The 21,590-nt window shown below is 47.2% G+C and overlaps 1 protein-coding gene across 3 annotated transcripts in view; it reads right to left on the bottom strand.

Annotated features, from left to right (window-relative positions):
* The window catches only part of CIST1 (colon, intestine and stomach enriched 1), a 59,344-nt gene that overhangs the window by 8,831 nt on the left and 28,923 nt on the right, over positions 1-21,590 (bottom strand). The window contains exons 3-5 of one of the 3 annotated variants that reach the window (XM_075611046.1): positions 12,391-12,444; positions 1,938-2,045; positions 385-498 (exon numbers count right to left, since the gene is read on the bottom strand). In XM_075611046.1, the coding sequence (XP_075467161.1) occupies positions 385-498; positions 1,938-2,045; positions 12,391-12,444 (276 nt within the window). The remainder of the gene's footprint in view (positions 1-384; positions 499-1,937; positions 2,046-12,390; positions 12,445-21,590) is intronic. The other 2 variants (XM_075611048.1, XM_075611047.1) reach the window with 2 other exon arrangements.

The raw sequence follows: 21,590 nt of genomic DNA, 5'->3' as shown, positions 1-21,590 counted from the left end.
ACGCAATGGCCGCTGTTCAAAGCTCCCATGTCCTGTGGGCAAATAGGAAACTGTGATGTCATTGATGCGGCATCCTATTGGCCCAAGTGACGTTGGAGCTTTAGACTTTAAAGTCCAGCTAGCTCAGCCGGAGCGGCAAAGCCGGAGTGTTAATATTGAGCATGGCTAGGATAGTATTTTCTGTCCGGGTAGAAATATTCTTTCTCCCCTCCCAGAAAAAAAGAGCAAAATCTCCAAAGCCAGGATGTCCCTAGAGATATGGGGACCACAGACAGCAGCTGGGAACCCACCAGGTCTAATTCCCCAACCTTCCAAAAAAGCAGACAGCTGATTTAAGCCCTTTGCTTCCGTGTTTAGATCTGATGAAGGCGTTAGGTCACTTACAGGAAGTGTTGGCGGTTGTGGCGGTAGAATTCTGGGGGCTGAGTTCAGATGTGTGGGCCATTGTTGTATCGCTGGTACTTTGCATGGCAGGTGTGGTAGTGATATCTGTTTTAGCTGTGGAGAAGAAATACTATCACAGTTATATAAAACAGGCACCTTGTTACATTATCAGCAGGGTATATAACGTGTGGGTCTGTGTGTATCTGTGTACATGTGTGTGAATGTGTATCTGCAAACCTCTATATACTTGTAACCAGGTCCCCTCTGGTGCAGCTGCGTTTCTCCCCCTCCTCTTACCTCAGGTGCAGGGAGGTTGGTGCTGGCGAGCGGGTCGCCGGAGACCCGTGGCGAGCGCTGCCGCAGGGTGCGGCCATGAGAGAAAGGCTCGCGCATGTGCAGCAGAGCGCTCGGCAGCCATTAGGAGGACCGCGCATGCGCAGTGTGGATATAGCAGCGGCCAATAGGAAATAGCTCCGCAAGGGGAACTACAAGCCCCAGCAGCCCTTAGGGGCGAAGACAACATGGCGCGCAGCAGCCAATAGGGTACGCAGAATCTTTTGCAAGGAGATAGATGCATTCGGCGCACTCAGGGAAGCACGCCAGTCGGAAGTAGGACAGCAAGGGGATAGGTAAAGTCCAGGGAGAAGTGCTCCGCTGGATTAGGCCAGAGTATCCCCCTTCAGGTTCCAGCTAAGCCCCGACTATCTCTAGCTTGTGGTGCTATAGGGATAATATACTGTAGTTCAAGGGTGCGCAAACTGGGGGGCGCAAGATTTTTCTGGGGTGGCACGGCGGTTGCAGAGGACCTGTTCTCTTCCCCATGGCATTTAAATTAAATGTCAGGGGATCGCGTGAGGCCTCTGCAGTGTCCCTTACCTTGTCTTCGGCAAAGCATCGCTGTGGAAACGTGGCAATGGTACGTCACGTGACCCTGCAGCGTCATTTGCCGCAGAAGACAAGGCAAGGAGGGGGGGGAGAGTAGGCAGAGGGGGCGCAGCGGGGAAAGTTTGCTGTAGTTCACTACCTGCATAAAGGCTGCAGCTAGAAGCAGCCAAATAATACATGTTGCAGAAGGGTAATACATTGTATTTATATGAAATACATTACAAGAGTGGTCATATGTGCTTCAAATAATAGTCTTTTTCTGATTACCAGAATGAGAAAGAAGTAACTAATAGGCTACTGCTAAAGGGGGAAGGAGTGGCTCAGTGAGTAAAGACACTGACTGACATTGAGTTTGGAACCTGGTTCAATTCCCGGTGTCAGCTCCCTGTGACTTTGGGCAAGTCACTTTATCTCCCTGTGCCTCAGGCACTAAAAACATAGATTGTAAGCTCCACAGGGCAGGGACCTGGGCCTGCAAAATGTCTCAGTAAAGTGCTACGTAAAACTAGCAGCGCCATACAAGAACGTGCTATTATTATTATTATTAAAGGAGCCACTCGATATACACTTAGAGAGATACAGCAGGTTTTTATTTAGCTGAACTCCAATTACTTTCTACACTATATATTAACTCCGCTAACTATTTCTGGGTTATTCGAACCTCTCACCTGGGCTCTGGTTTGTGTTATTGAGGCTGACAGTCGGCATTGCAGTTGGCGTTGAGTTGTTACCATGATTAGTGCTGTTGCTGGGTTCTGGGCCGGTGGCTGAATCATCTATAACACATTAGAAAATAGAGAGGGGCATCTGAATATTTTAATGAGGCATTTACTCCCAGTACCCAAATGACCCAATGGCAGTGACATGTTTAAGGAGGAAAATATAAATATGGGGGATTAATACATTTTATTTACACAAATCCAACGCCTATAAATATTCTTAAATCATTATTTAAAGTTACTTTGTAAACATGATGAGCTGAGACCTGGGAGGGGGGTTGATTCCCTCTGGCTGCTCCCTTCTGTCTGATATCACTGTGTGTTTCACAAGAGTTTGCACTGGCAATGCCCCCTCTCACCCTCCCCTTATCTTTATTTGCTCTCTGATAAGGGCATGGCAGAAACGTTAAGCACTCTAAGGCCATGTCCCCAGTGGCCACTGTGGCACGTGCTGCGGCGCGTTCTGCAGCGTGCGCGCCACACACCACAGCACAGCCCTCTGTGGGGCAGGTCCCAGTGGCCGTGTTTGTGTGGGCGCGCAAAGCGCTGGCAGGGAAGACAAGAATTTTGTCGTGCCGCGACGCGGTCATGTGCTCGGCACGCACCAATGGAAGGGCAGATATGCCCCCCGTCATGGCCTCGCCCCCCACTCCAGTACAGACCGCAGATCACGGCTGTAGTCCATGCACGCGCCGCTAGGCGCACGTGCAGCAGGGAGCACTGGGGCCGTAGCCTAATAAGGACGAGGTGGGCTGGAGATTAAGTAAACAACTAACAGGGACTCTCTCCTCCCCCCATTCAGAGCTCCCCCTCCCCCCCCCCCCCCCCCCCAGTGAAAAGAAAATTCCTGCTAAGGTCCCTGTGATTCTATTCCATAACCTGCAGCTGCCCCCTCCTCACACCCCCAGTCACCTGCCCCCATGGGATCATTTATATCAGTCCCTGAGGCTACTGCCCCATATGTTTCTGCCTGTCACCCACACATGACCCCGGCAGCGCCTCCAACTGCTGCAGAGACAGTCTCAGAATCCCTCCTCTCCCTCTCCATCTCCAATTTGTTTTCTCTTTGAGGAGGGGCTGCAGCAAACACTCATCAATGTATATGTGCATCTGGATATATATATATATATATATATATATATATATATATATATATATATTAAAGCGGCAAAACATGAAAAATCCTATATGTCTTTTTAAATAAATCAGCACTGTAGTATTAGGTAATCCTGCCTACATTTTTTTAAACTCCTAATAGCATTTTTTATGATTTTTTTAATGTACTGATCATCCTTTGAAAGTCATATCCACTTCCTCTTTTGAAACAAGCTCTGATACACACCTTTTTGAGCTCTGCCCTTTGGCAACAAAGTATCACAAGCAGTTCTCTATTACAGGCATACCCCGCATTAACGTACGCAATGGGACCGGAGCATGTATGTAAAGCGAAAATGTACTTAAAGTGAAGCACTCCCTTTTCCCCACTTATCGATGCATGTACTGTACTGCAATCATCATATACGTGCATACTGATGTAAATAACGCATTTGTAACAGGCTCTATAGTCTCCCCGCTTGCGCACAACTTCGGTACAGGTAGGGAGAAGGTATTGCTGTTTATGACGTGCTGACAGGCGCATGCGTGAGCTGCCGTTTGACTATTGGGCGAGTGTACTTAAAGTGAGTGTCCTTAAAGTGGGGTATGCCTGTACTCTGAAAGCTGTAACAATAATGTGTTACACTTAGTAATATAATGTTTCATATCAGTTGCAGCATTTCACAGACTGCAGCACGAAGTTAGAAGGCGGCCATTTCGTTAGGCACACAATCAGGATTTTTTTTTACAGATTTATAACAGGCGCACCAAACAATTGCCGGCTTAGGTAAGAATGTAGAATTATAGATTGTCACATGCTTTACATATACAAGTAAGAAAAAAAAGGGGGAATCTAGTATTGCTGCTTTAATGTACAGTAATTGTACATTCCCTGCTGTCCCTTTAATGACCACATGGGGGGCTCCTTCCTGTGTAATCTCCCTGTGGCTTCTAGCATAACAACATAATAAGTATTGGACTTCAGGGTTTCCCTCTGTGTGCCGCCATGTTCAGGGTTCTGCGTCTCTCTGCTGTCACCTCCTGTGATGTTATTTATGTCTCTGCCTGGGACAGGGACCATTAGGTGACAGCAGAAAGGGGTGTTTGAAAAGAGCAGGATTTTAATAGAAAGGTCTCATGTCAGACGGAGTTTCTGTAGCAGGGAGGTATCCCCAGTGGTAGCAGTATCTCTGCTGCTGGGTCATTAAGTTACATTGTATCTTCCTGTTATCTGGGGAGAGTTTTAAATTGCTAGGAAATTCCAGCTATCTGTAATTTAAAGTAAGATTTATGGGCTGTATTTACTAAGCAGTCCTATTACTTAAGATCACTTCCAGTGCTGGTGCTTTATGTAATAGTGAATATAATGGTGAATTTGGGTGTTTTCACCATTTAAAAAATGTACAAATTCAATATGCATTCAAAACAAGTTAAAAAAAAAACAATAACCAATGGTTAAAAATAAGAGTACTTCTCATGTATAGGGCGTAGCCTGTCCCACCTTTATTCTACAGTATCACCTGCCAAGTCCTCCCTTTCTGAGCAAAGTGCCAGAAGCAGCAGCTCTTTCTGCTTTATTTAAACACACCCCACACTTTGTGCAATGTACACAGTTCTCAAGCAATTGATTCTCGGAAACTGGAGGGAGAAGTGACAGTGAGAAGTAGCACAGAGGACAGTAATAATGACAGAGATAAAGATGACAAGGCAAGACAGGGTGTTGGGCAGAGAGACACGGGGCAATATGAATGTGCCTTGCAGCATAGCCCCACATGGTAAACATGCCCTAAAATATGGTCAGTGGCCTTAAAAAGTAGTGTGTGTGTGTGTGTGTGTGTGTGTGTGTGTGTGTGTGTGTGTGTGTGTGTGTGTGTGTGTGTGTGTGTGTGTGTGTGTGTGTGTGTGTGTGTGTGTGTGTGTGTGTGTGTGTGTGTGTGTGTGTGTGTGTGATAAATATATATATCTTACTATAAATTTCTGAAAGCGTCATATGTGTCTGTGTCTCCCTGTGTACCTAGCGGCAATCCCATTGGACCTTGGGCCAGGCCAATGATATTGCTCCCTTGGCCCGCCCCCGCACACCTCTCATTGGCCTGAGGCGGAGTGACGGGCCAAAGGAGAGACGGAGAGACACACACACACACACCTCTTCCTCACCCCCGAGGCCAGCCCCCCCTCACCCAAACCTCACCTCCCCCCTCTCCATCATCACCTCCCCTCACCCGCAACTCACCTCCCCTCGCGGCGCCCTCCTTGCCCGCGCGGGTGGGGGGTTTAGCGCCGCCGCCGCTCCCATCACCTCACAACCCTAATGGGCGACGCAGCAGCCCTACCGCCTCCTTCCACCCTCCTCACAGCCTGCAAACCTGCTTGGCCGCGCACTGCGGGACCTGTCATCGGGAGGAGCAGGGCAGTGGCGGCCGCGGCGGAGACGCCTCACCACGTGACTCCCACCCACCTCCCCAAATATTCCACTACGGCCGCCACGTGAGGTATGGGGGGGGGGGGGTTGGAGGGAATGGCGTGCCGCCCGCTATCTTCAAGCCGCCATGTGAGGTATTGGGGGGGGGGGTTGGAGGGAATGGCGTGCCGCCCGCTATCTTCATGCCCCCAAAGCCGCCGCATGTGGGGGTGGGGGGTGGGGGTGTGATGCCGGCCTGAAACTAGCTTCATGCCGCCGCGGGGGGGTAAGATGCAGGGGGGAAATGCAGGCCTGCCCGCCCGCTATCTTAAGGCCTCTGCCTGAGTTATGGGGGCTGCGGGGGCGGGGTAGTGGGAGATGTCACTAAATAACCCACCCACCCAGTCACTAAATAACCCACCCACCCAGTCACTAAATAACCCACCCACCCAGTCACTAAATAACCCACCCACCCAGTCACTAAATAACCCACCCACCCAGTCACTAAATAACCCACCCACCCAGTCACTAAATAACCCACCCAGTCACTAAATAACCCACCCACCCAGTCACTAAATAACCCACCCAGTCACTAAATAACCCAACAACCCACCCAGTCACAAGCCGCCGCATGTGGGGGGGTGGGGGTGTGATGCCGGCCTGAAACTAGCTTCATGCCGCCGCGGGGGGGTAAGATGCAGGGGGGAAATGCAGGCCTGCCCGCCCGCTATCTTAAGGCCTCCGCCTGAGTTATGGGGGCTGCGGGGGCGGGGTAGTGGGAGATGTCACTAAATAACCCACCCACCCAGTCACTAAATAACCCACCCACCCAGTCACTAAATAACCCACCCACCCAGTCACTAAATAACCCACCCAGTCACTAAATAACCCAACAACCCACCCAGTCACTAAATAACCCACCCACCCAGTCACTAAATAACCCACACACCCACCCAGTCACTAAATAACCCAACCACCCACCCAGTCACTAAATAACCCACCCAGTCACTAAATAAAAGTCACTAAATAAAGTGTCACTAAATAAATGTCACTAAATAACCCACCCACCCACACAGTCACTAAATAACCCACCCACCCACCCAGTCACTAAATAACCCAAGTCACTAAATAACCCACCCACCCAGTCACTAAATAAAAGTCACTAAATAACCCACCCACCTACCCAGTCACTAAATAAAAGTCACTAAATAACCCACCCACCCAGTCACTAAATAACCCACCCAGTCACTAAATAAAAGTGTCACTAAATAACCCACCCAGTCACTAAATAAATTGCCTTTCACCCCCCCCTTGCCCCTGCCTGCCCCCCCTTGCCCCTGCCTCCCCCCCCCTTGCCCCTGCCTTCCTCCCCCTTGCCCCTGCCTTCCTCCCCCCTTGCCCCTGCCTTCCTCCCCCCTCCTGCCCCTGCCTTTCACCCCCCCGCCCCCTCCCGCCCTTGCCTTTCACCCACCACCTCACACCCCTTCCCACCATAGTGGGACCGCCACACCGCACTCACCAGCCACTCGCCGACTCACAATAACTTTACAATAAACCATTTTTAAACAACATCGGATTACATTTTCTTCCATGTTTCTTTTCAACATTATTATACAACCTTTCCACCAAATACTCAACCTATTCTTACCCTATTTAGAAATACTACCTATTACGGATTTACATCCCGGGCAACGCCGGGTATGTCAGCTAGTATAATATATATATATATACTAGCTGAGAGCCCCGGCGTTGCCCGGGATGTTTGTGGTGTGGGTGTGGCATTTGGGTGGGGAGTGGTCCACGCGGCCCATGTGCGGTGGTAGTGCTGCTGTGGCTGTACTGATGGTGATTGTATTGGTGTGCTGATTTGGGAGGGTTTGGTGCTGATGTGGGGGTGCGGATGTGGGTGTGCCGATGGGGGAGGTGCAAAGGTGGCGATGTGTGGGTGCTGATGGTGTTGATGGGGGCTGGGAATGGTGGGGAGCCGAGAATGCCAGGGTGCTGGGGGGGCATGGGATACCGGTGTGCTGATGTGGTGGTGCTGGGGTGTGTGTGTGTATACATGTTTGTGTGTATACATTGTATGTGTGTGTGTGTATACATGTGTGTGTGTGTATGTGTACGTGTGTGTGTATACACGTGTGTGTGTATGTGTATACACGTGTGTGTGTATACACGTGTGTGTGTATACACGTATGTGTGTGTATACACGTGTATGTGTATACACGTGTGTGTGTGTATACACGTGTGTGTGTATACACGTGTGTGTGTGTATACACGTGTGTGTATACACATGTGTGTGTATACATTGTGTGTATGTATACATTGTGTGTATGTATATATTGTGTGTGTGTATACGTGTGTGTGTGTATACACATGTGTGTGTGTATACACGTGTGTGTGTGTGTATACACGTGTGTGTGTGTGTGTATACACGTGTGTGTGTGTATACACGTGTGTGTGTGTATACACGTGTGTGTATACACATGTGTGTGTATACATTGTGTGTATGTATATATTGTGTGTGTGTATACGTGTGTGTGTATACACATGTGTGTGTATACACGTGTATACATGTTTGTGTGTGTGTATACATGTTTGTGTGTATACATTGTATGTGTGTGTGTGTGTGTGTACATTTGTGTGTGTGTACACATGTTTGTGTGTGTATACACATGTGTGTGTATACACGTGTGTGTGTGTATACGTGTGTGTGTGTATACATGTGTGTGTGTGTGTATACATGTGTGTGTGTGTGTATACATGTGTGTGTGTGTATACATGTGTGTGTGTGTGTGTATACATGTGTGTGTGTATACATGTGTGTGTATATACATGTGTGTGTATACACATGTGTGTGTACACATGTGTGTGTGTGTACACATGTGTGTGTGTACACATGTGTGTGTGTGTACACATGTGTGTGTTTACACATGTGTGTGTGTATACACATGTGTGTGTATACACATGTGTGTGTGTATACACGTGTGTGTGTATACACATGTGTGTGTATACACATGTGTGTGTGTGTATACATGTGTGTGTGTGTATACATGTGTGTGTGTGTATACATGTGTGTGTGTGTGTATACATGTGTGTGTGTGTATACATGTGTGTGTATACATGTGTGTGTGTGTATACATTATGTGTATGTATACCTGTGTGTATACGTGTGTGAGTGTATACGTGTGTGTGTGTGTACATGTGTGTGTGTGTATGTCTCCATGTGTGTGTGTGTATGTCTCCATGTGTGTGTGTGTATGTCTCCATGTGTGTGTGTTTATGTCTCCATGTGTGTGTGTACGTGTACATGTGTGTGTGTGTACGTGTCTACGTGTACATGTGTGTGTGTGTGTGTGTACGTGTACATGTGTGTGTGTGTGTGTACGTGTCTACGTGTACATGTGTGTGTGTGTCTACGTGTACATGTGTGTGTGTGTACGTGTGTGTGTCTACGTGCGTGTGTGTACGTGTGTGTGTGTGTGTACGTGTGTGTGTGTGTGTGTGTGTGTACATGTGTGTCTACGTGTGTGTGTGTATGTGTGTGTGTGTCTACGTGTGTGTGTTTGTGTATACGTGTGTGTGTTTGTGTCCACGTGTGTGTGTTTGTGTATACGTGTGTGTGTGTATACGTGTGTGTGTATACACATGTGTGTGTGTACACGTGTGTTGTGTACACATGTGTGTGTGTGTACACATGTGTGTGTATACACATGTGTGTGTGTATACACATGTGTGTGTATACACGTGTGTGTGTGTGTGTATACATGTGTGTGTGTGTGTATACATGTGTGTGTGTGTATACATGTGTGTGTGTGTATACATGTGTGTGTATACATGTGTGTGTCTGTATACATTATGTGTATGTATACCTGTGTGTATACGTGTGTGAGTGTATACGTGTGTGTGTGTGTACATGTGTGTGTGTGTATGTCTCCATGTGTGTGTGTGTATGTCTCCATGTGTGTGTGTGTATGTCTCCATGTGTGTGTGTTTATGTCTCCATGTGTGTGTGTACGTGTACATGTGTGTGTGTGTGTACGTGTCTACGTGTACATGTGTGTGTGTACGTGTACATGTGTGTGTGTGTGTGTACGTGTCTACGTGTACATGTGTGTGTGTGTCTACGTGTACATGTGTGTGTGTGTGTACGTGTGTGTGTCTACGTGCGTGTGTGTACGTGTGTGTGTGTGTACGTGTGTGTGTGTGTGTACGTGTGTGTCTACGTGTGTGTGTGTATGTGTGTGTGTCTACGTGTGTGTGTTTGTGTATACGTGTGTGTGTTTGTGTCTACGTGTGTGTGTTTGTGTATACGTGTGTGTGTGTATACGTGTGTGTGTATACACATGTGTGTGTGTACACGTGTGTGTGTGTACACATGTGTGTGTGTGTACACATGTGTGTGTGTACACATGTGTGTGTATACACATGTGTGTGTGTGTATACACATGTGTGTGTGTATACACGTGTGTGTGTGTGTATACATGTGTGTGTGTGTGTATACATGTGTGTGTGTGTATACATGTGTGTGTGTATACATGTGTGTGTATACATGTGTGTGTGTGTATACATTATGTGTATGTATACCTGTGTGTATACGTGTGTGAGTGTATACGTGTGTGTGTATGTGTACATGTGTGTGTGTGTATGTCTCCATGTGTGTGTGTACGTGTACATGTGTGTGAGTATACGTGTACATGTGTGTGTGTGTACGTGTCTACGTGTACATGTGTTTGTGTGTGTGTGTACGTGTACATGTGTGTGTGTGTGTACGTGTCTACGTGTACATGTGTGTGTGTGTCTACGTGTACATGTGTGTGTGTCTACGTGTACGTGTGTGTCTACGTGCGTGTGTGTACGTGTGTGTGTGTGTGTGTGTACGTGTGTGTGTCTACGTGTGTGTCTATGTGTGTGTGTGTCTACGTGTGTGTGTTTGTGTATACGTGTGTGTGTTTGTGTCTACGTGTGTGTGTTTGTGTATACGTGTGTGTGTGTATACGTGTGTGTGTGTGTGTATACGTGTGTGTCTACGTCTGTGTGTGTGTGTGTCTACGTGTGTGTGTGTGTGTCTGTGTCCCTGTGTGTCCTTTGGCCCGTGACTCCGCCTCAGGGAAGGGGGGGGGTGGGGGGGAGGTGGTGGGAAGGGGGGGGTGGGGGGGAGGTGGTGGGAAGGAGGGGGGTGGGGGGGAAGGGGAGGTGGGGGGGAGGTGGTGGGAAGGGGGGGGGTGGGGGGGAGGTGGTGGGAAGGGGGGGAGGTGGTGGGGAGTTGGGAAGGGGGGTGGGGGAGTTGGGAAGGGGGGTGGAGGTGGTGAGGAGGTGGTGGGAGGTTGTAAGGGGGGAGTGAAGGGAAGGTGAAGGGGGGTGAAGGTGGGGGTGGAGGGGAGGTGAAGGGTGGGGGTGGAGGGGAGGTGAAGGGGGGGTGGAGGGGAGGTGAAGGGTGGGGGTGGAGGGGAGGTGAAGGGGGGGGTGGAGGGGAGGTGAAGGGGAGGTGAAGGGGGGGGGTGGAGGGGAGGTGAAGGGGGGGGTGGAGGGGAGGTGAAGGGGGGGGTGGAGGGGAGGTGAGGGGGGGGGGGTGGAGGGGAGGTGAAGGGGGGGGTGGAGGGGAGGTGAAGGGGGGGGTGGAGGGGAGGTGAAGGGGGGGGTGGAGGGGAGGTGAAGGGGGGGTGGGGGGGGGGTGAAGGGGAGGTGGGGGGTGAAGGGGGGGTGAAGGGGAGGTGGGGGGGTGAAGGGGAGGTGGGGGGGGGTGAAGGGGAGGTGAAGGGGGGTGGAGGGGAGGTGAAGGGGGGTGGAGGGGAGGTGAAGGGGGGGTGGAGGGGAGGTGAAGGGGGGGTGGAGGGAGGTGGAAGGGAAGTGGAGTGAGGGGAGGTGAGGGGTGGGTGAGGTGAAGGGGGGTGAGGGGAGGTGAAGGGGGGTGAGGGGAGGTGAAGGGGGGTGAGGGGAGGTGAAGGCCGCTCCCTCACCCGTCCGGCCGCTCACTCACCCGTCCGGCAGCTCCCTCACCCGTCCGGCCGCTCCCACGTGTATCTGAGGCGGGAGGCAGCTTGTTGTGGCCGCTCCCCCGCTGTGTCCCGGGCGCACGCTCGCTCCGCTGACTGTAGCGGCGCCGGGGGTGGGGGGGGGGGGTGGAGGGGAGGTGATTTGAAGGGGGGTGAGGGGTGGGTGAAGGCCGCTCACTCACCCGTCCGGCCGCTCCCACGTGGATCTGAGGCGGGAGGCAGCTTGTTGTTGCCGCTCCCCCGCTGTGTCCCGGGCACTCGCTCCTCCGCTGACTGTAGCGGCGCTGGGGGGGGGGGGGGGTGTTTGAAAGCGCGGGAGACACGGGGAGAGGAGGAGGTGCGCGCAGGTGTGGAGGCTGATTTCGGGGAGGAAGAGGCGGAGGCTCCGGCGGGTATGTGAGCCCCCCCGGGTTATACATGCTGCTAATGTACACCCCCCCCCCTACTGTGTGTGTGTGTGTGTGTCCCTCTGTGTGTGTGTGTGTGTGTGTGTGTGTGTGTGTGAGTGTGTGTGTGTGTGTGTGTGTGTGTCCCTGTGTGTGTGTCCGTGTGTCCGTGTGTGTGTGTGTGTGTGTGTGTGTGTGTGTGTGTGTGTGTGTGTGTGTGTGTGTGTGTGTGTGTGTGTGTGTGTGTGTCCCTGTGTGTGTCCCTGTGTGTGTGTGTGTGTGTGTCCCTGTGTGTGTGTTTGTGTCCCTGTGTGTCCTTTGGGCCGTCACTCCGCCTCAGGCCAATGAGAGGTGTGCGGGGGCGGCCCAAGGGACCAATGAGATTTCCCCTAGGGACACCGGACATCCAGCAGGCAGGCAGGCTGGCATGCATGCATGCAGGCAGGCAGGCAGGCAGGCATACAGTGCTTTCACTAATATAGTATAAGATTTATTTTTTCCCTGTTAAGAGAATACAAATGTACCTCCAGTAATCGGTGTGACTTTGGTAGTAAGAGATGTCACTCCTGCTGTTGAATCTGCAAGAAAAGGTTAGGAATTATGAATTTACAGGAGTGGTATATGAGATTTAAAAAAAAATAAAAAAATATATATATATATATACTAGCTGAGAGACCCGGCGTTGCCCGGGATGTAAATGCGTAATAGGTAGTATTATTTATAAATCGTGGAACAATAGGTGACTGTTTGTTGTAAAGGTTGGATAATAATATTGAAAAGAAAGATGGAAGAAAATGTAATACGATGTTGTATAAAAATGGTTTATTGTAACCACACCACAGTACAATGTATATTTTGGTGGCATAAGTGATGTAAAAATCTGAGTCGTGTGTCCTGCTAGGGTGTGAGGCGGCGGGTGGCGCGTGGGTTGTGAGTGCTGTGTGCGAGTGGGGGTCCTGCTAGGGTGTGAGGCGGCGGGTGGTGCGTGGGTTGTGAGTGCTGTCTGTGAGTGGGGGTCCTGCAAGGGTGTGAGGCGGCGGCTGGCGCGTGGGTTGTGAGTGCTGTCTGTGAGTGGGGGTCCTGCTAGGGTGTGAGGCGGTGGGTCAGTGATGTCGGTGCGTAGGGGCGGGAGGCAGCAGGTGTGTGTGGCGGCAGGTATGTGTCGAGTGTGGCGGGTGTCTGTTGAGTGCGTGCAGCGGCTGTGAGGCGGTGGGTGAAAGGCAGAGGCGGCCGGAGTAAGGGCGGGTGAAAGGCAGAGGCGGGGGTGGGGAGGCGGTAAGGCGGGCATGAAGGCGAAGGGCGGCGGGAAGGGGAGGAGGGGGTGGAGGAGGGGGGCAAGGGGTGGAGGAGGGGGGCAAGGGGTGGAGGAGGGGGGCAAGGGGTGGAGGAGGGGGGGGAAAAGGGTTAGAGGAGGGGGGGAAGGGTTAGAGGAGGGGGGGGAAGGGTTAGAGGAGGGGGGGGAAGGGTTAGAGGAGGGGGGGAAGGGTTAGAGGAGGGGGTGGAAGTGTGGGAGGGGGTGGGAGGGGAAAGGGGAAAAAGAGGTGGAGGGGGGGGGAAGAGGAGCGGAGGGGGGGGGGGTGGAAAGGGGAGTGGAGGGGGGGTGAAGGGGAGCGGAGGGGGGGGAAGGGGAGCGGGGGGGGAAGGGGAGAAGTGGTGGGAAGGGGGGGGGAGGCGGTGGGAAGGGGGGGTGGAGGGGAGGTGAAGGGGAGGTGAAGGTGGGGGGGTGGAGGGGAGGTGAAGGTGGGGGTGTGGAGGGGAGGTGGAGGGGGGGTGAAGGGGGGGGGAGTGGAAGGGAGGTGAAGGGGGGTGGAAGGGAGGTGAAGGGGGGTGGAAGGGAGGTGAAGGGGGGGGGTGGAGGGGAGGGGTGGAGGGGAGGTGAATGGGGGGTGGAGGGGAGGTGAAGGGGGGGTGGGGGGGGAGGTAAATGGGGAGGTGAAGGGGGGTGGAAGGGATAAGTGGAGTGAGGGGAGGTGAAAGGGGGTGAGGGGAGCTGATGGGGGGTGAGGGGTGGGTGAGGGGAGGTGAAGGCCGCTCACTCACCCGTCCGGCAGGTCCCACGTGGATCTGAGGCGGGAGGCAGCGTGTTGTGGCCGCTCTCCCGCTGTGTCCCGGGCGCTCGCTCGCTCCCCCGCTGACTGTTGCGGCGCCGGGGGGGGGGATCGGGGAGACACTGACACTGGAGGGGAGGGGGGGGGGGTGGAGGGGAGGTGAAGGGGGGGTAGAGGGGAGGTGAAGGCCGCTCACTCACCCATCCGGCAGGTCCCACGTGGATCTGAGGCGGGAGGCAGCGTGTTGTGGCCGCTCCCCCGCTGTGTCCCGGGCGCCGCCATCTTGGGCACTCGGCGCCGCGAGGCAGCCTGCCTGGCCACTGGCTGTTCCCCTGCCGGGGAGGGGTGAGTTGTAGCGCCGGGGAGGGGGGGGCATGTATATGTGTGGGGGGGGGAGAGGTGGGAGATATAGAAGGGGGGTCTCGCACGGCCGCTGACACTGGGTGGGGGGGGGGGGCGCTGAAGGGGTAATAATAGTGTGTGTGTCCCGCTGACTGTAGCGGCGCCGGGGGAGGGGGGGGTCGGGGTGAAAGCGCGGGAGACACGGGGAGAGGAGGAGGTGCGCGCGGGTGCTGCTAACACTGCGAGCCCCGCTAATGTATGTAACAGTGTGTGTGTGTGTCACTGTGTGTGTGTGTCACTGTGTGTGTGTGTCACTGTGTGTGTGTGTCCCTGTGTCCCTGTGTGTGTGTCCCTGTGTCCCTGTGTGTGTGTGTGTGTGTGTGTGTGTGTGTGTGTGTGTGTCTGTCAGTCACTGTGTGTGTGTGTGTGTGTGTGTGTGTGTGTGTGTGTGTGTGTGTGTGTGTGTGTGTGTGTGTGTGTGTGTGTGTGTGTGTGTGTGTGTGTGTGTGTGTGTGTGTCCCTGTGTGTGTGTGTCCCTGTGTTCCCTGTGTGTGTGTCCCTGTGTTCCCTGTGTGTGTGTGTGTCCCTGTGTGTCCTTTGGCCCGTCACTCCGCCTCAGGCCAATGAGAGGTGTGCGGGGGCGGGCGGGCCAAGGGACCAATGAGATATATATATATTAGAAAAAAGAAAAGAGAAAAAGCGCCCGATCCTTGTGTAAAATCAGATTGACATTTTAATAAACCATGGACAAGACAATTGCACACTTACAATTAGTCTGATTAAAATAAGCATTTTATGGGACCTGCCCATGCACCAAACGAAGACTTCACAGTCACCTCCGCTCTGTAAACTCACGATCAGTTTAGGGACCCAGCAATTGAGAACGCCGTTTTCTCCAAGGTGTGTATATAACAGACATCCGTCAGGAGCTTCTCAGCAGCGTGCGTCCGCCATTACTCCCACACATGTGGTGCTGGATACCGGAAGGACTTTCCTTGTGTTTCGTTGGTCTCTCTCTGGTGCCGAAGGCAGGTCAGCCACCGTAGTTTCAATGCAAACCGTCCCTACGCGTTTCTTCCGCCTTTGCGGATTTCATCAGGGGATGGACACCAAAGGGGCTATCTGATGTTAAATAGTCCCTCACGTAAATGAGCATAATATGACTCACAGGTGTATTTAGTACTATAGGTGTCATTAAATCAAATTGATATCCGGTGCACTATAATTGAGAGCTCTACTACCTTTAAACTCAACAGAATTTAAAACGTTATTACATTTGATAACAGCAAACGAGGATACTGCTGCTGATGGAATAATTGGCCAAGTTAAATGCAAATTACATACTAACATGAACAGGATATGAACATGAATTAGAACTTGTTCCAGCTTTTGTGTACTTAAATTGAAGAGATATAAAGAATATATACAAAATATAATCAAATTAATTATTGAATCAATGATAATGATAATAATATTCAAAATGTACTACTTTTTACCTATGTCAAACTTCTTTTGGACATAAGAAATTCATTTGGACATAAACAAATTCATTAACACAAATTATATACATACCCTAACTGTAACTAATGATACAAATATAATATCTTTACATATATATAAATTAAATCTAAATACCATGCTAACATCTAGAAAACTATAAATTGTGCATTATATAATGATTATTAAAAAATGAATGAATAAATGCATACTTAAGCTTAAAAAAGAGAGAATAATTTTATGTGTCTCTCTATATGTGAACTGGAAAGAAGAGATGAAACAGTGATTATTGATAGCAAGAGTTAAGCCAAAAATATCTATATGGCTGTAGTTTAAATGTAACCCAAATTTTAGGTCTTTGAAGTCCTGATTGAACAAACTGCAAATGTTCCTGATTAATCTTGTCTATATCCTTATAGAGAATTTAATGGAAAGAAGGATCCCTATGGATATATTGGGTGCAAAAATTATTCTAGCATAAGGGAAAAGGGGGACCTAAATTATGACCACCCAAAACATGTTATATAAATATATCCGTGTAACAACCAACATTGATACTATTACTAATACTAAGTACAGTACCTATAAAAGGAATGAATTGTATTTATAAACGTCTGTATAGGACTATTATATTGAGTAATAGAAGAATAAAGCGAAGCTCTATTTTGCTTAAGGGAAAAAAAAAAAAGAAAAAAAAAGAGAAGAATTACTATCAAGCCAAAAGGCAGCAATCCGAGTAAAATGAACTAACAAGTATTTGAATAAATATGAATTAAGTGTTTTATAATGTGACGTGTAAACATGGTAAATACATTAATAAGTGAACTTACATTCTAAACGTGATTATTACATAGTGACTTATTATGAATAATAAAGAAATGTGTTTTGTGTCAAAAATAATTATTTTGTGTTTGTGATGCAGTGCTGACCAAAGGTCCCACAGTTACACCAACTAGGAATCCAGAGGGAGCATGCTATACATGCTCAACCCAGACCTCTGAGATCCAGTCAATGCAAGTGGAATCTATATTACACTATAGTGCTTACGTCAATACAGTCGTTTAGACCCCCTGGACTCAATGTCTCCAACATGTAAATCCAGAAGGTCTCCCTTAAATTTAATTTTTTGACCCTATCGCCACTTAATATTGCTAGAGGGATATGTTCTAAGCACATGACAGTCAGTGATGATGGATCCTTGTTGTGTATTTCCAAGAAATGTCTAGATAAGTTGTGAGTGGTAATACCATGTAGAATATTTCTTCTATGTTCTAGAAATCTTGTGCTTAGAGTCCTTGTGGTTCTTCCCACGTATTGGAGTCCACATTTACATGTAATGACATAGATCACGAATGAGGATAGACAATCCATATGGCTCTTAATTGTGTGTACAGATTTATTAAAAAAGGATGTAATTTGGTTGGTTTTGCTCATATGTTTGCATGTTATACATCTATTTCTACCACAAACAAAGTTGCCATTTTTTGTCGGTTTTGACAAAGAAGGATCCCCAATCTGTTTAAGGCGACTGGGTGCCAGAATGGTTTTCAAGTTTCTGGCTTTTTTGTATATAATGGGAACTTTGGTTGGTAATTTATTTCCAATTATTGGGTCCCTTAACAATATACTCCAGTGTTTATTGAGAATTGTTGAAATGCCTTTCACTGAATTATTGAATGTTGTAATGAAAAGTGGTGACTTGACAGATTTAGCCCCAAAATCACCATTGGTCCTTCCAACCTGGTTTGATTTGGACAATAAAGATTTACGCTCCAGGAGACCTACCTGTCGAAATGTCTCATATATGATGTGTTTGTCATACCCCTTAGCCAGAAATCTTTCAACCAATAATTCCCCCTGGGCCAAAAAATCAGAACGCGAAGAACAATTCCTTCTAATTCTGAGAAATTGGCCCCTGGGGATATTGGCCAACCATCTTTTATAATGGTTGCTATTGTTGTGTAGATAGCTATTGGTGGCCACTGTCTTAAAGTGTGTTTTGGTGACAATTTCTCCATTCAAATGAGCTTCCAGTTCTAAGTCCAGAAACACAATCATGTTCTTATTAACATTGTATGTAAACTTCAGATCCATGTCATTGTTGTTGAATGCCTGTAGTTTGTGTTCCAGGAGTTCCTGATCACCATCCCATATTAGGATGATGTCATCTATGTAACGGCCATAGTACACAAGACTCGCCCCCAGATCCGCATCACCCCACACATGCAGTTCCTCCCACAAACCCATGTAGAGGTTCGCATAGCTGGGAGCAAATCTTGTGCCCATGGCCGTCCCACAGATCTGCAAATAATATGTGTCTTCAAATAAAAAGTAATTGTGTTCTAGTATGAATGCAATGGCCTGTAAAATAAATAAAGATTGTGTATTGCCTAGATTTGTGTCCAAATTGAGAAAATGTTTTACTGCATCTAGACCTTTATTATGTTTAATGCAAGTATACAAAGATGTAATATCACAAGTTGCCCAGATGTATGTTGGTTTCCAAGTAATCCCAGAGATGGAGTCGAGGACATGCAACGTGTCCCTTAAATATGATTTCAACCGTGTGACTAAAGGTTGTAAAAAATAATCTACGTATTGGGACACGCTGGATGTCATCGACTCCACCCCTGAGACAATGGGTCTTCCAGGAGGGTTAGAAATGTGTTTATGTATCTTGGGAATGTGGTAAAAAATAGGTGTTCTTGGAAACCGTATGTAAAGAAAACCAAATTCTGACTTGTTAATGACATTTATATTTAGGGCCTGGATAAGAAGATCTTTATACTCTTTTTGAAAACTTTCCATAGGGTCTTGCCCCAAAATGGTATATGAGGTGTTATCACCTAAGAGTCTAAAGGCCTCTGACAGGTAATCTGTTCTGTCCTGCAGAACTATGCCCCCTCCTTTATCTGCCTGTCTAATGACAAGGTCGTTTAGACTACAAAGTTCCTTAAGTGCGATGTTCTCCTCTTTTGATAAATTTCTATTCCGTATTGATGTTGTATTTGAACACATTTGTTCAAAATCCTTGAGAACCATGGTGTAAAAAGTTTCAACAAATGATCCCTTTGAATGATATGGAAAATACGTGGACTTTGCAGAAAAAGGAGAGTGTACTATTGTAATATCTCTTGCTGAAGAAAGATCAGTGGATCCATCAATAATTGCTTCTCTCTCTAGGATTGGGGATCTTCCTAGTTGTGATGTAATGTTTGTATGATTATTTGTGGATGATGTAGGACTATCTAGCTCATAAACGGATAGCTGACTTATATCCAACAAATGTGATGGCTCCTCTATTTGTATCCCTTCTTGTAACAGGGTGGACATTGCATCAATGCAAGCTATCTCCTGTGTGTTAAGTATACATTGTTGTTTTTCCTTGTTTTGCATGGTGAAATGTCGCATCAGTGTGATTTTTCTAATATATTTATTCAAGTCCACAAACAGATCAATTGACTGGATCTCAGAGGTCTGGGTTGAGCATGTATAGCATGCTCCCTCTGGATTCCTAGTTGGTGTAACTGTGGGACCTTTGGTCAGCACTGCATCACAAACACAAAATAATTATTTTTGACACAAAACACATTTCTTTATTATTCATAATAAGTCACTATGTAATAATCACGTTTAGAATGTAAGTTCACTTATTAATGTATTTACCATGTTTACACGTCACATTATAAAACACTTAATTCATATTTATTCAAATACTTGTTAGTTCATTTTACTCGGATTGCTGCCTTTTGGCTTGATAGTAATTCTTCTCTTTTTTTTTTTTTTTTTTTTTCCCTTAAGCAAAATAGAGCTTCGCTTTATTCTTCTATTACTCAATATAATAGTCCTATACAGACGTTTATAAATACAATTCATTCCTTTTATAGGTACTGTACTTAGTATTAGTAATAGTATCAATGTTGGTTGTTACACGGATATATTTATATAACATGTTTTGGGTGGTCATAATTTAGGTCCCCCTTTTCCCTTATGCTAGAATAATTTTTGCACCCAATATATCCATAGGGATCCTTCTTTCCATTAAATTCTCTATAAGGATATAGACAAGATTAATCAGGAACATTTGCAGTTTGTTCAATCAGGACTTCAAAGACCTAAAATTTGGGTTACATTTAAACTACAGCCATATAGATATTTTTGGCTTAACTCTTGCTATCAATAATCACTGTTTCATCTCTTCTTTCCAGTTCACATATAGAGAGACACATAAAATTATTCTCTCTTTTTTAAGCTTAAGTATGCATTTATTCATTCATTTTTTAATAATCATTATATAATGCACAATTTATAGTTTTCTAGATGTTAGCATGGTATTTAGATTTAATTTATATATATGTAAAGATATTATATTTGTATCATTAGTTACAGTTAGGGTATGTATATAATTTGTGTTAATGAATTTGTTTATGTCCAAATGAATTTGTTTATGTCCAAAAGAAGTTTGACATAGGTAAAAAGTAGTACATTTTGAATATTATTATCATTATCATTGATTCAATAATTAATTTGATTATATTTTGTATATATTCTTTATATCTCTTCAATTTAAGTACACAAAAGCTGGAACAAGTTCTAATTCATGTTCATATCCTGTTCATGTTAGTATGTAATTTGCATTTAACTTGGCCAATTATTCCATCAGCAGCAGTATCCTCGTTTGCTGTTATCAAATGTAATAACGTTTTAAATTCTGTTGAGTTTAAAGGTAGTAGAGCTCTCAATTATAGTGCACCGGATATCAATTTGATTTAATGACACCTATAGTACTAAATACACCTGTGAGTCATATTATGCTCATTTACGTGAGGGACTATTTAACATCAGATAGCCCCTTTGGTGTCCATCCCCTGATGAAATCCGCAAAGGCGGAAGAAACGCGTAGGGACGGTTTGCATTGAAACTACGGTGGCTGACCTGCCTTCGGCACCAGAGAGAGACCAAGGAAACACAAGGAAAGTCCTTCCGGTATCCAGCACCACATGTGTGGGAGTAATGGCGGACGCACGCTGCTGAGAAGCTCCTGACGGATGTCTGTTATATACACACCTTGGAGAAAACGGCGTTCTCAATTGCTGGGTCCCTAAACTGATCGTGAGTTTACAGAGCGGAGGTGACTGTGAAGTCTTCGTTTGGTGCATGGGCAGGTCCCATAAAATGCTTATTTTAATCAGACTAATTGTAAGTGTGCAATTGTCTTGTCCATGGTTTATTAAAATGTCAATCTGATTTTACACAAGGATCGGGCGCTTTTTCTCTTTTCTTTTTTCTAATAGGTTCTATGGGAACTTGGTGAACCCAAGAAGAAGCAGCCTGGACCTTTGTTGTATTTACTCATGGACTCTATTTGGACTTAAGTATCAATTTTTATAGTTTCAATTTTTGTATTTTTATGCTATTTTTTATGTCCAACAGATTATTTTTATCTGCATATATTTTTGCACATTTTTTCCATCATTTTTTGTTTGATTTATGTTGTTTTTATATATATTATTAATCGAATAGTAATAGACAAGCACTAGTTGGTTCATGCAAACATCATAATCACTATTGATATTTGGTGCAACATTTTGGCACACGTCACCGGAGTGGCAGCAATTTGGGTGTACGGAAAAAGGGGCGCTGTCTTTATAACTGTTCATATATATATATATATATATATATATATATATTTGAAGCAGAAGGTGGCACTGTGTGCTTATTTGCATGTCATTTCCCAGAATCCCTTGCTGCAGCAGAAGTGCTGGGTGATAATGGTGAAAGGCAGGGTTGCAGACCTGTCTAAGACATGCAAATGAGCGCACAGTAATATTTCCATT

The sequence above is a fragment of the Ascaphus truei genome, chromosome 8 (assembly GCF_040206685.1).
Source record: "Ascaphus truei isolate aAscTru1 chromosome 8, aAscTru1.hap1, whole genome shotgun sequence".
In the NCBI taxonomy this organism is placed as follows: Eukaryota; Metazoa; Chordata; class Amphibia; order Anura; family Ascaphidae; genus Ascaphus; species Ascaphus truei.
The sequence above is the reverse complement of the archived record's forward strand: the minus strand, read 5'-3'. Positions and strand labels throughout refer to the sequence as shown.